This window comes from Pogoniulus pusillus, chromosome 26, assembly GCF_015220805.1.
Source record: "Pogoniulus pusillus isolate bPogPus1 chromosome 26, bPogPus1.pri, whole genome shotgun sequence".
Lineage (NCBI taxonomy): Eukaryota > Metazoa > Chordata > Aves > Piciformes > Lybiidae > Pogoniulus > Pogoniulus pusillus.
Genome location: NC_087289.1, coordinates 12,669,748 through 12,683,992, shown reverse-complemented (window position 1 = coordinate 12,683,992; position 14,245 = coordinate 12,669,748). Strand labels below are relative to the sequence as shown.

Below are 14,245 nucleotides of genomic sequence, written 5' to 3'. Positions count from 1 at the left end.
CCAGGACTCTCATTTCCTATGGACCTAGAAGCAGCAAGACTTAAATCACAGGCTCACAGGATGTTAGGGGTTGGAAGGGACGCAATGAGATCATCGAGTCCAACCCCCCTGTCAGAGCAGGACCATACAATCTATCTTAGATCACAGAGGAACACATCCGGACAGGCCTTGAAAGTCTCCAGAGAAGATTCCCTCTCTGGGGAGCCTGTTCCAGTGTTGTGTTACACTTAAGAGTCAAGAAATTCCCCCTGGTGTTGAGGTGGAACCTCCTGTGCTGCAGCTTACATTTATTGCTCCCTGTCCTATGCCAAGGAGCAAGTGAGCAGAACCTGTCCCCCCCTCCTGACCCCCAGCCCTCAGGTATTTATAAATATTTATTAGATTGCCTCTCAATCTTCTCTTCTCCAGACTAAATAGCCCCAGGTCCCTCAGCTTCTCCTCACCAGACAGCACTCCAGTCCCCTAATCATCCTCATGGCCCTCTGCTGGACTCTCTTGAGCAGATCCCTGTCCCTCTTAAATTGTAGAGCCAAAAACTGAACAAAGTACTCAAGATGAGGACTCACCAGAGCAGAGGGGCAGGGGAACCTCCCTTGATCTTCTGGACACACTCTTCTTAATGCACCCAAGGATCCCATTTGACCTCCTGGCCACAAGGGCACATTGCCATGCCATGGATGTTATCCACCAGAACTTCTAAGTTCCTTTCCACAGGGCAGCTCTCCAGCAGATCACCTCCCAGCAGGTACTGCTGCAGTTTATTATTCCTCCCCAGGTGCAGGACTCTGCACTTGTCCTTGTTGAATCTGATTCCTCTGTGCCCAGCTCTCCAATCTGTCCAAGTCTTGCTGGATGTCTGCACAGCCTTCAGCTGTATCAGCCAAGCCTCCCAGTTTGGTGTCATCAGCAAGCTGCTGAGCAGCCTGTCTGTCTGTCCCCTCCTCAGTGTCACTGATGAAGCACTGATCTCTGGGGGACTCCACTAGTTAGAACCCTCCAGTTGGACTTGGCACCACTGATCACCACTCTGAACTCTTGTAACCACCTCCTAATCCACCTCACTGTCTGCTCGTCCACCCCACACTTCTTGAGCTTGCTCACTGGGGTGTCATCCCAAATTAACCAAACCCAACAAAGCTGTAACACCTGTTCCGTACTCAGATGATGAAGAATCACAGAATGATCTGGGCTGGAAGGGACCTTAAAAGATCATCTAGTTCCAAACAGAAACCAATAACATCTTGTCAATTCCAGATAACCCAAAAATCTTCAAGCTAAGCTGTAAACCAGACCTACACCTAGGTAAATATACATTACACATGCACGTAAACACAAATGCATCACACATCTTCCATACACAGATAACTTCAAATGTTTCATGTGTTTTATCCATTTAGAACACCACAAACTCAGTGGATCCTTAGATGAGATTACAAACCAAGGCATGCCTTTTCAGGAAGCCAGGTGACTGGATCTGGCCTGCTGTGTTGGCCATTTCATGCAGTACTGTAACTTGGTGCTGAAGTATACCCATGGGCCAACAATACAGAGCACTAATCTCTGCTGCCACAGATCTTTCAGCTCTCAGGCAGCCAGAGAACACAATCAAAATAAGCACTGTGGTGTTACATGCAATCTGAAACTAATAGGAATGACAGGAATTCAGGCTGCTGTTATTAGGGAGAACAACCAAACCATATAAAGGCTGTGTAGAGGTAGCTCTGCTTTCTATGATGCATGTAAAAAAAAACCACAAACTTGTTTCTTCCCAGCTCTGCCAAGCAAAGGTTTCAGTTTAAAATAAAGTACTGTAAAAGAGGGATAAGACATTGTGGTACATCCACATCTGGATCCCAGAATCCCAGCATGGTGAAGGTTTGAAAGGACCTTTGGAGATCATCTAGTCCAATCAGGGTCACTCAAAGCAGGTTGCCAGAATTGCATCTAGGCAGGTTATGAAAATTTCCAGAGGAGATGACTCTCTGGGCAGCCTGTCCCAGTGCTCCTGCACCCTCATGTTGAAGAAGCTTTCCCTTACACTGTACTTCACCAAGAACAGCTTTGGCATCTAGGTAGTGAGCATGCACCCTACATAATACAGAGGAATGACTAAAACCACACAGAACTATGATCTAGTATTGTGGTGCCTTATCAACTCTCTGTACGCAGAGCTGCCACAGAGCTGATCAGCTCCAAGGAGCGGCTTCAATTTAGGACAAATGACACAACAGGTACAGAGGAATTCTATGTCTGTTTTACAGCTGCTGCTTTCAAGCACTGGATCAGACAGCTTTGAGGAAATCCACAGTTTGCCTACATCAGGGCAAACTCAATCCTCAGAGACCCTGATGGGTTGGCTCCTAAGATTACAGTATGACAGAGATTACCTGAAGCTATCAGATATATTAAGACACTAAGAGAAAGAGCAGAAAAACTAAGGTAGTAAAAGGCACTAAATGTAGGCTGCTATTTGGATTAGGGATTTAAACAGATTAAAATAGTACACAAGTTACTTAATACCCAGAGGATGAGAAGACAGAAGCAGTAAGGGCTAAAGAGGCATTTGTAGCTACATGCAATCTTGAAGCACAGATATGATCATGTTCATCTACAGTTGTCAATGCATTTCTGTTCTAGCAACTGCAGTCTGTTCCTGTATGGCTTTGTCTGACATACCTTTGCAGGAAGCAAAGAGTGTCAAGCTCTGTTTTTAGCACTTACAGAAATGCTAAACAAGATTATCTTCACATTTCAAACACATAATGCTCAGAGAATGAGATTTCAACATAATCAGCTTACAGGGAAGATCAGCTTCTCTAGGAAAGACCTTACAGATAACACTGACTTCAGGTTTTCTTAGCAGCCAAGAAATTTTGAGTCACTTCCAAATTTTGCCTTTGGTATTTCCTCTGCTGGTTACAAAAGCAGCCCTACTTTCTCCATGCCCATCAGAAATCTGTTAAAGGGACAAAAATGCCAAAGTTTGACACTGTTGTGAGAAGTTTCCAGTACTAAATCTTCTACAATGTAAGCTGACTAAAGGAGGTGATCTTAAGATTCCAGCCCCTCTAAACTAGTTATTCTGATGTTCCTCAAGTCTGCTGTCCTTCCTTCAAACTACACCCTGGTCTTATTTCTAGAGGCACAAATACTTCTCAGCTGAGTAGCTGAAGCTGCAAACACCACAGAAAGCAAACTCACTACAACAGTCAGGTGCAACCTTCAGATCAGTTGCATGGGTTAGGTAATTTTGAGACCTCTTTTTCAGCCATCCACATGTACACTCTTCCTTTCTAGATTTTTCCCACATATACAGAAGGTTTAGCCTGTCCCATGTGCTGTGTTTGAGCAAAACAAGGCAATGAACAAGATAAAAATCTGAGACAATTGACTTTTCCAGTGAAACCAGAAACTGCTCATTCAGACATGAAGAATTGGCAAGTACCAAAAAAGGAAGGTCCTTATTATCTCCATGACAAACCTGTGCAGAAATGGAATGAGAGAGTAGAAAGTAAAGGGAGGCTGCACTCTGAGGATCCTTCTGAAGATCTTTGGGTAAAGGCATTCAGGTTCAAAACTTGGACCTCACACACTAACTCAGAACTCGCTTTACAACCCTTAAGGGTTTCACAAATTGACTCAAGTTTCACCTAGAAGCCCCAGCAACATTCCTCTGTGGACAGTGAGGAAATCCACTGTCTTTAGGGGCACCAGCAGTCACAACAAAACCCCACCAAACTTCACAGGATCACAGGATGTTAGGGGTTGGAATAATGAACTGCACCAGTATAGGTTGGGAGGTGATCTGCTGGAGAGCAGTCCTGTGAAGAGGGACCTGGGGGTGCTGGTGGCTAACAAGTTACCCATGGCACAGCAATGTGCCCTTGGGGCCAAGAAGGCCAATGGGATCCTGGGGTGTATTAGGAGGAGTGTGTCCAGTAGATCAAGGGAGGTTCTCCTCCCCCTCTACTCTGCCCTGGTGAGACCTCATCTGGAATACTGTGTTCAGCTTTGGGCTCCCCAGTTTAAGAGGGACAGGGAGCTGCTGGAGAGGGTCCAGTGCAGGGCTACAAGGATGATGAGGGGACTGGAGGGCATGGCTTATGCAGAGAGGCTGAGTGACCTGGGGCTTTTTAGTCTGGAGAAGAGAAGACTGAGAGAGGATTTAATAAATGTTTATATACATCTGAGGGCTGTGGGTCAAGATGGGGGAGACAGGATCTTCTCACTTCCTCCCTGTGATAGGCCAAGGAGCAATGGATGCAAGTTGCAGCACAGTAGGCTGTACCTCAACACAAGGGGGAATTTTACTGTAAGGGTCACAGAGCACTGGCACAGGCTCCCCAAAGAAGTTGTCAAGTTTCCTTCTCTGGAGACCTTCAAGGCCTGTCTGGATGCATTCCTCTGATCTGTGCTGGATTGTGTGGTCCTGCTCTGGCAGGGGGGTTGGACTTGATGATCTCCTTGGGTGATATTTCACTGTCATCCAACCCTTTCAACCCATACCTTCAGGTTTTTGTTTTCAATTCAAACCAATAAAAGCCTAATGCTGAAATAGTTGCTCAGGACATAGAAGTCCAAAGTTCAGTTCTCTCCTCAGCTTGTAATAAGCTTTAAAGTCTTATTTTATCACCTAGAAGAAAGTTGTAAACACTAAGAAACCAACCAGTGTTGATGCAGTATCCTCTTTTCCTCCTGGCAGTGCTGTGTTAGTGGCCTTGCCCTTTTAACTAGTTCCTGCTTAAAAGATTTCATAGTGCTCTCGTCACACATCAGCCCCCAGAGTTATCTCTAGACCATTATCTAGAGAAAGTGATTATGCTGCATGGCAAAGTTTGTGCTGCTTTAGTAGGGACAGATTTTATTGTTCTCATAAAAGTATGCAACACAAGAGATTATTCTTTGAGTTTAAAGGACAGCCAGGAGACACAGCTTAGGTAGTCCTAGCAGTGTTTTTGTCTGGCAACAGAAACTTTGCTGATTTACAATCCAGGCCCTGTAAAAAATCAGAAGTTCAAAGTGCAGTCAGACAGATACTGCACCTGCAAACACAGGATTTTCTCTCAGCAATATATGGTGTTTAAAAGACTCTGTTTAAAGAAAATTGCTTCCTGCTGTTCCCTATCAAAGAGTTAAATAGGTAAGGGTCAGGTTGTACGTCACCAGTTAGCTTGGGGCTTGTGTATGTCCAAGGGAGCTAAGAAAAGGCACAGGTTCTGAACTCTGTGCTCTCCTCACTAATAATCTTGCTGCAAAAATCTAAGTGATAGAATCATAGAATTACCCAGGTTGGAAGAGACCTCCAAGATCATCCAGTCCAACCTAGCACCCAGCCCTAGCCAGTCAACCAGACCATGGCATCGAGTGCCTCGTCCAGGCTTTTCTTGAAGACCTCAAGGGATGGTGCCTCCACCACCTCCCTGGGCAGCTCATTCCAATGGCAAATCACTCTCTCTGTGAAGAACTTCCTCCTAACATCCAGCCTACATCTACCCTGGCACAACTTGAGACCGATATATAATACAGGGCAGCCCATCCCAGAAAGTAGATGGTGTCATGGAGAGAGAAAGGCAGGGGAAAGAAGTTTATTTCTAGCTCACTAGGCCCTCTGAAGTCTTTCAGCATACAACTTGCATTTACTTTAGGAGATCAGGCATCTACCACTTGCTGCTGCACCTCAGGGCTCTCAGTCTCTTAGGTATTTTAGCTAGTGCCATAATATAGGAGAAATTAAGCAACCTCTTTTATGGTTATGTTTTTTTTCCCTTGTTTTCTGTGACTTAATTGCCAATAATTATTCTTTTAAAACAAGGTTTACTGCTACCATACTTGACATAGATAAGTTATCTTGCTTCAGTTGCCTCCCTACATTGGCATGAGTCCCAGAACCAGGTGAATTTATTGCACTGATAATCAAATGTATTAATGGTTTCGGATTCTGGCCCACATTTTACATTTCTCACTAGCACACTGAAATAAGCAAGGCAAAGCTTATATCAAATGCAGGATTGTCACTTAACTACTAATTGTCTACTGCTTGCAAGAACTTGCTTAGGTAGATAATGGCAACTCGAAATACTGTTTCAGACATAGAAAGTTTAAAAGCCCAGACCAAATATATCTGAACAAGAAAATTTCTCCTCTATATTAGGATAAAGTTTGTTGCATGCACCTCTTTGGTATAGCCAGCGCAGCAGAAAAAGCTACCTTGTTGAATTTTAGCTTGAGAACAAGAAGTTTCTGTGTCCTCCTCAAATACCGTTGGCAAATGTACAGACTAGCAAAAGTAGCCCTTTAGGCTTCTGCCACATACCCATCTCCCAGCCAAACATTCACACCTTTTCATGACTAAAATGAAGGGGTTTGACAATATTTTTCCATGGCATTACCTGGAAATGGCCTGAAATTTAAATACTACCTAGTGATGGACTCTGATCATAGCTAAACATATCCATGTAGCAAATCACTGTAATAATCTAACACCTTAAGTCCAGTTCTGCACTCTGCATGAAACTTGTATGCTTCTACACATGCTTTAAGGTCTGCCTGCACAGTGAGAACAGTTGAAGACCACTCTTAAGAGCTGACAGAGCTGCTGAAGCAGCCCATTCTTATTCCATACAGTGTCAAGAAAGAAAACTCTAAAGAGGTTTGAAATCTGGCTCTGGACTTTGCCAACGCTGACCCAATAACCTTGCACTTGACAATAAGTGCTGACCTCTTGCACTTCCTAGAGCACTGATGCTTCATGTACATGCTGCTTTGCATCTGATTTCTAGACATGTGGATGTCAGGCACGAGCATCTTTTCATCTTCAAGTACAGAATGCCCACATTTGGTGCATCCTTAAACCAAGATAGGCAAGAACCTCTATTTATATAGAATCATAGTGGCTGCAAGCCAAGAAATTCAAAGTTATTCCCGAAGAAAGAGAACAGCCTTATCCAAATAACTTATCTGAAATTCACTTTCAAAGTAGCCCTTACAGAAATGCTTTGTTAGAACGTTCCTCTCCTCCCTCCGGTAGCTATTTAAGGTTTCTGCTGCCCAGAAACTGCCGCCTTGCATTTTTGCTGCTGAACGTTCTCTCAGCAGCATAAAATGAATACTGCTAAGGCAACAGAGAAGCGCACAAAGTCCCAGAACTGGATGAGGTCTGTTCGGTTAGATGAGCGGCAGGCAACACGCCTGCCTTTTTCCTTCATACCAGGAATTGCAATGTGATGTGCAGTCCTTTGGGAATGAGCCGCTCTGTAAAATACGTGGGAGTGAGGGGGTACGAGGGCTCCTTTGGAGTCCTTTAAAAAACACCTCACACTGACTTCAGCAGGGCTAGGATCCTATCCAAGATCCGACACCAAAACCCCACAAGCTGGAGGGAGAGAAGGGGAAGAAGAGGATGAGAAGTAAAACTTTGTGAGAGGTTGGACAGCTGGAGCCCAGACTGTCCCAGAGGAGATGGAAGGTATTGTGCAAGCTTTAGGAAAGAGGCTCCTGCCGAACTAAGTACCTTGTAACTGAGCTGAGAGGGACTCTTGATGCTGCTGGTACTTGAGCGCCGTGGCCTCCGCTTTCCTCAGCTGGCCCTGCAGCTCGTAGTAGAGCATCGCCCCGTAGAGAAAGCCGAAGACCACGGTCAAGAGCAGGAGGGTCTGGAAAATCCGCTTCTGTTTTCGGGAGCACATCCCGTTGCCCATGTCCCCGGCGGGGGGGTACCGAGGACCCCCGCCCCTCACGGCTTAGCAGCGGGCAGCTGGAGGTGGAGGACGGCGAGGCGGCGACATCAGAGGCCCCGGGCCCGCGCCGGGAGCAGGAGGAGTAGAAGGGAGGAACGAAGGGAGGGAGGGATCGGCCGAACGCCTCAGCCCCTGGGCACCGCCGCGCCGTCCCGGGCAGCTCCCCCCTGCGTGCGGGCCCTGCGCGGCGCAGCGGAGCCGGCGGGACTCTGCGAAGCGCGGGGCGGGCGGCCCAGCCGCATGCTGCGGCCGCGGGGCTGCCCGGGGCTGCTCGGACGCTCCGGTGGCGGGCCCCGCCTGCTCGTCCCGGCTCCCCGCGGCGGGGGCGTGCAGCGGCGCTTGGCTACGGCGGCCTGCGGGAGAGGAGCTGCGGGGCGGGGGCGGCTCCCTGCGCTTCAGCCCGGCCCCGCCGCGGGGACCAGCCCGGCCAGTGGCTTTGTCGCCGCCGCCACCTGAGAGGAACAAAGACAACTTCCCCGGCACCGCACTTACGTGTCACCTCCGCTCCGCCGCGGGTCCCCGCCGCGGCATCCCCGAAGGAAGTCCCGCTCCGGGCGCGGCCTCATTGGGTCCAACCGCGGGTCTCTCCCCTCCCTTCGGGGCGGTAGCGCCTGAGCGCATTGGGTGCCCGCCGCGTCCGTCCGACCCACTGGGCGCTCCGCTTCCCTCCGCCCGCCTCACCCCTGGTCCAGAGCGGCCCGACCCGGTGCGGGGGCATTGCGGGGTCAGGACGGCGGGATGGGCTCCCTCTGGGAGTCGGGGTCTGTGTGCCCGCCCGGCCCCGGTGTGAGGCAGAAGAGGAGCCTGAGGAGGGGTGTATGACATCGGGTCACACAGAGCAGGTGTGGCCGGGTCGGGGGTGATGCGTTCGGAGGGCACCGGGCGCCGTCAGCTGCAGCAGGCCTCTGGAGGTGAGTGGTCTGGTGCTGAGAAAGCAAAGTGGCAAAGAGCCTGTTGTAGCCAAGCACCTCATTTAGTTACACTCAACAGTATCTTTGTAGGTTGTTGACTGTATTTGGTTTGAGGTGCTGATGACACCCAAAGGGCACCTTTTCCTTCTCCAAAAGCCCTGTTGAGGCTACTGGTGAACTTAAATCGAGGCCCAGAGTATGTCAGTGCTAATGCAGTGCTCTCGGGCAGCACTGTGCTGTGTAAAAAGGTGAGGCAGATCTTAGTCTATCTGTCTATAAGGGACATGATACCAGAGTTAGTGTGGCTAGAATTCTCTCTGTTGGTGTAGAAAAACATAACCAGGACTCAAGCTGAAGCAGAAGTAATAATAACAAACAAACCCCAAACCAGGCCAAAGCAAAAAACCCAACCAAAACAACAACACAACCCAAACAGACAGACCCCAACGTTACTCTTTTTAAACAGAATCAGTTTGGTTGGAAAAGACCTCTCAAATCCTCAAGCCCAGCCGTTGGCACAACCCTACCATGTTCATAAGCCCCAAGTCCTGAAGCACTCTCCACGTCTACATGTTTGGTGAACGCCGTCAAGGGTCTCATTGAGGATTTCACAGGCATTATTCTGGCCTTAAAAACTACATCAAAGAGGCTTAAAAAGTTGTTACTCAAATATTCTGTGTTTCCCAGTCATTAGTAGCAGTCAGTACCACAAGCACATGTGGCTTCTATCTAAATGTGTTTCAAATACATTTAGCCAGACAGAGAGGGACCTGGAGGTACTAGTGGAAAGTAGCTGAAGATGAGGCAGCAGTGTGCCCAGGTGGGCAGCAGAGCCAATGGCATCCTGGCCTGGATCAGGAACAGTGTGGCCAGCAGGACAAGGGAGGTTATTCTGCCCCTGGACTCAGCACTGGTCAGGTCACACCTTGAGTGCTGTGTCCAATTCTGGGCTCCTCAATTCAAGAGAGATGTTGAGGTGCTGGAAGGTGTTTGGAGAAGGGCAGCAAAGCTGGTGAGGGGCCTGGAGCACAGCCCTGTGAGGAGAGGCTCAGGGAGCTGGGGGTGTGCAGCCTCCAGAAGAGAAGGCTCAGGGCAGAGCTCATTGCTGTCTACAACTACCTGAAGGGAGGCTGTAGCCAGGTGGGGTTGGGCTCTTCTGCCAGGCAAGCAGCAACAGAAGAAGGGGATACAGTCTCAAGCTGTGCCAGGGGAGGTCTAGGCTGGATGTTAGGAGGAAGTTGTTGTCAGAGAGAGTGATTGGCATTGGAATGGGCTGCCCAGGGAGGTGGTGGAGGCACCGTGCCTGGAGATGTTTAAAAAAAGCCTGGATGAGGCACTTAGTGCCATGGTCTGGTTGATGGGGTAGGGCTGGGTGCTAGGTTGGACTGGCTGATCTTGGAGGTCTCTTCCAACCTGGTTGCTTCTATGATTCTATGAAATTTATATGTGTTGTCTTTTAATGAAATTCTTTGCTCTTCATTTAAGGAAAAAAGTAACTAAAAATGTTAGACACCCAGGAAGAAATTGCAATTGCTTTGAAACAGTAGCACCTAATAAATAAATACATAATCATCTTATTTTCCTGTTAAAATACTTCTGAAAATTCTGGTCTCTTTTCACAGCTAATTTGAGACAGAATAAGGGGGAATGACCTCAAACTGTGTCTGAGGAGGTTTAGATTGGTCATTAGAAAAATGTTTTTCATAGAGTGGTCAGGGACTGGAATGAGCTGCCCAAGGAGGTGATGGAGTCACTCAGCCTGGATGTGTTTAAGGGTGGTTTGGATGTGGTGCTTGGGGGTATGGTTTAAGGTGAATCTTGCAGAGTAGGGTTATGGGTTGGACTTGGTTATCCTGAGGGGCTTTGCCTTCAGTTCAAACCCATAGGTGTTTCAGATGGACGAATCATTATGGAGGTTTATAGTGTCTGGTACTTTCACAAGGTGATTCCAGCAGGTTTCTTAGTATCACTCAAACTCCATCTTCCCTTCCTCTCTCAGTCTCCTTCAAAGCTGTTGTGTGCATTTCTGTGTTACCAGGCTCCTCAGGCTAAGCTCACTAAGTGGAATGAGACAATTCTTCACTTGTAGATTGGGACCTTGAAATCCCTGAAGATGATTTATGCTGAAGTATTTCTGCTATTCAATTTACTGTCTTACCTTTCCATTTGTTGCTTAGATTACCTTGTTTAAAAATAGCCTTTAGTTTTAATCACTTTGCACTGGAGAACAATTGGCCAACCAGCCAATTCCTCTGAATATGGTAGTCACTTTGGGCTATCCTTTTGATGAACAGGCACCATAAATTTGAGAGGACACTGAACTGACATCGTTATTTAATACTTATTCAAAATCTATGTAATTAATTATGCTGTAACTATGCTTTACTGCTTGTAGAAGTGGGCAATATCCTTGACAAATGTTGAGGAAAAATAAAAAAGCAAATTAATATCTCCTTTTGCTTAATCAAATAGTTTTTAGAGTCAGTAATAGCTGGTGATGAATCTCCTCTTCAGCTCATGTAGATTGTGATTCCTTATGAGCAAAAACAATTAGAGTTAAAATGAGGAATTTATTGGGAGCGAGGGACTATTATGTGAAGCTATTAAACAAATTTGAAGTCCCAAAATAGAAAGGTTTGGACCTAAAAGAGACTGTAGTGTATTAAAAAGCATTGAATTAGCTGCAAGGAGTGGAATGTTGCTTTGAGTAATCATTGCAGAAGTTACTGATACAAGCAGAAAAGATGGGGGATAAGTGCTTTTTGAGCCATGTTGTACCATGGGAAGCAGGCTTGGAGGCTGCAACAGGGAATTCGTGGTCATTTATACCCAAATATTTCTCATCTTGAGCTGAATTTCCTAAGCAAAGGAGGTTTGTACAATCAAACTGTCTGGCAGTTTGTGTCTTGTAAGTGCAAGCAGTCGGCCAACGCATCGGCCTGTGTCAAACCAATGCAGCCAGGTTGTGGAAATGTTGAGCAAAATGAAGTTCTTGGAGGTTTAGAGAAATTAGAGGAGCGATAATAATAAAGTATAACCCTGTGTGTTCCCTGACAGAAGGAAAAGCTACATGTGCCCAGACTTAGCTGGACAACAGAGAACCTCTTCAGGAAACAGATAGTAGAAATACCTCATTTTTTCATAGAATCATGGAATGGTTTAGGTTGAAAGGGACCTCAAAGATTATTTAGTTCCAACCCCATGCCATACGCAGGGACATCTCCCACTAGAACAGGTCACTCAAGGCCTCATCCAACCTGGCCTTGAACAGCTCCAGAGAGGGAGCAGCCACAACCCTCCCTGGGCAACCTGTGCCAGTGTCTCACCACCCTTACTGCAAAGAACCAGTTTTAATCTCCCCTCTACCAGTTTAAACCCATTCCTCTTCATCCTGTCATTACAAGGTCTTGTCAGTAGTCCCTTCCCAGCCTTCCTGTATCCCCCTTCAGATACTGGAAGGTGACTCCAAGGTCTCCTCCAAGCCTTCTCCAGGTTGCAGAGCCCCAACTCTCTCAGCCTGTCCTCAGAGCAGAGCTGCTGCAGCCCTCTGAGCATCTTGGTGGCCTCCTCTGGACTGACTCCAACAGTTCCATGTCCTTCTTGCTCCAGAACTGCACCCAGTACTCCAGGTGGGGTCTCAGGAGAGCAAAGAGGCAGAATCCCCTCCCTTGCTCTGCTGGCCATGTTGCCCTTGCTGCAGCCCAACACATGGTTGCTGTCTGGACTGTGTGTGCACTCTGCTGGCTCATGTTCAGCTTCTCATCCACAACTGGGACATGGGTTCTCACCTTCAGCCACAAGATGTAGGGAGCCAGTCCCCAGTAAGTCTGGACCTCATAGAACTACAGGGTATTTTTTTGTTTCTGGGATTTTCCCCCCTTCTCTTCTTGATGTAATTATTTTGTATTTTCTTTCATATTTTTTTTTCACTGTCAGTTTTTCTAAGCTTGATTCTTCCTAACAACCAGTCTGAATCTCCCCATTTCTAGCTTTGTTCCATTCCCCCCAGTCCTATCGCTACCTGACAGTCCCTCTCCAGGTTTCTCGTAGGCCCACTTAAGATACTGAAAGGCCACAATAAGATCACCTCAGAGCCTTCTCCTCTCCAGACTGAACAGCCTCAACTCCCTCAGTCTCTCCTCATAGCAGAGAAGCTCCAGCTCTCTGATCATCCTTGTGGCCCTTCTCTGGACACCTTCCATCCCATGCATATCCCTCTTGTAATAGGGGCTCCAGGACTGGATGCAGTACAGATACTACAGATCAATCTGAACCACTAAGTGAAGTGAAACAGCAACAAGGCTCAGCCTGCCCCATGCAGGTGGCTGTATTTTTGCAGTTTCAGTGACTACAGCTAAAAGGCATGGGGCTGTGCCTGCACTGGGTGAGACCAGGAGAAAGATCTAACTCCTTGAAGGGAGCACCAAGCCACTGTGATACTAGCTTGGACCCAGGGACCTGATGGGTTTTCCGTGCAGCAGCAGCCGTGTTAGGGAATTCAGCATCCTGGCTGAAGAATTCTGTGAAGGAATTGGGCTTCCCCATCTCACTGTTTGAAAAGAGAGCAGTTGCATTCCTTGTTTTATGAGGTAGAGGAAAATGCTGAACTTGGGAATGCCGACTGCAGCCATTGTTATTTTCTGATACGCAGAATAATCCCCAGTGATTACATTTTCCTGCTGCCTTTCCCATTGTGCTGTCCAGACTGGAGGCTGTGGCAGATGGAGAAGTAAATAGGTCAATGAATTTTGAGTTGTTCCATCCCCTGATTTTTCCAGGGGATGTCAGTCTTGTCTATTTTTTCACAGCCTTTTGGTTTTCCATCCACCTGAATAAAAGCCAGGGTCTGATATCCTACAGCTGAAAAGCTGCCTGGCCTTGCAGGAAAGTGAAATGCCATCTTCCTAACTGTTTCTATTATCATTGCACTGTGAGATAAGATAATGACTGATACAAGTTTCATTGATGTTGTTATCACGCAGGTATCACATCTGTGTGATTTTTTAAAAGGATGTGAAATGGAGGCTTTGAAGCAGAGTTTGGAAAGCACTGTTTACTTTCTGCAGTTAATTCAAGGAGAGTAAACAAGCACTCAGGAATTTAGGTATGAAATCTGAAGCAATGTAGATAAGAACTTTAAATGAGATTAAAATGACTTTCGCAGCCATAATCACATTGATTTTCATCTTTGTGGGGGCTTCCATCTCTGTTAGTGGTACTGTCATTGCCTAGAACTAGGAACTGTTTTTCCAGTCAGTTGCAGGATCATCCCTGGATTGGAGTTTTGTTTTCATTTTAGTTATTTACATTTGTGCTGCTCTTACCAGGAAAATGTGTGCAGGCTTCTCTCACAGAGCATGTCTGATTGTCCATCGACTCCAAATTGTCACTCTCAGATGTGCTTTGCTGTTACTTCACAAAATAGAATTAGTTCCAGTGCAAAGGAACTCTACAGATTTGTCTGGGAACATTACAGAGCACAGAGGAGTGGAGAAAAGAGATGGATTTTAGAAAAACCTGTCAGAACTGTGTGCAGTTCTGGAGCCCCCAGCACAAGAAGGACATGGAACTGTTGGAGCCAGTCCAGAGGAGGCTGTG

At 46.9% G+C, this 14,245-nt stretch overlaps 1 protein-coding gene across 6 annotated transcripts in view; it reads right to left on the bottom strand.

Annotated features, from left to right (window-relative positions):
- The window catches only part of GOLIM4 (golgi integral membrane protein 4), a 44,789-nt gene extending 36,348 nt beyond the window's left edge, over window positions 1–8,441 (bottom strand). For 2 of the 6 annotated variants that reach the window (XM_064165013.1, XM_064165015.1), the window contains exon 1: window positions 7,511–8,279. In XM_064165013.1, the coding sequence (XP_064021083.1) occupies window positions 7,511–7,697 (187 nt within the window). In that variant the 5' untranslated portion in view covers window positions 7,698–8,279. Of the gene's footprint in view, window positions 1–7,510 lie in introns of all 6 variants that reach the window. The other 4 variants (XM_064165012.1, XM_064165016.1, XM_064165011.1 and 1 more) reach the window with 4 other exon arrangements.
- Between the last annotated feature and the right edge of the window lie 5,804 nt (window positions 8,442–14,245).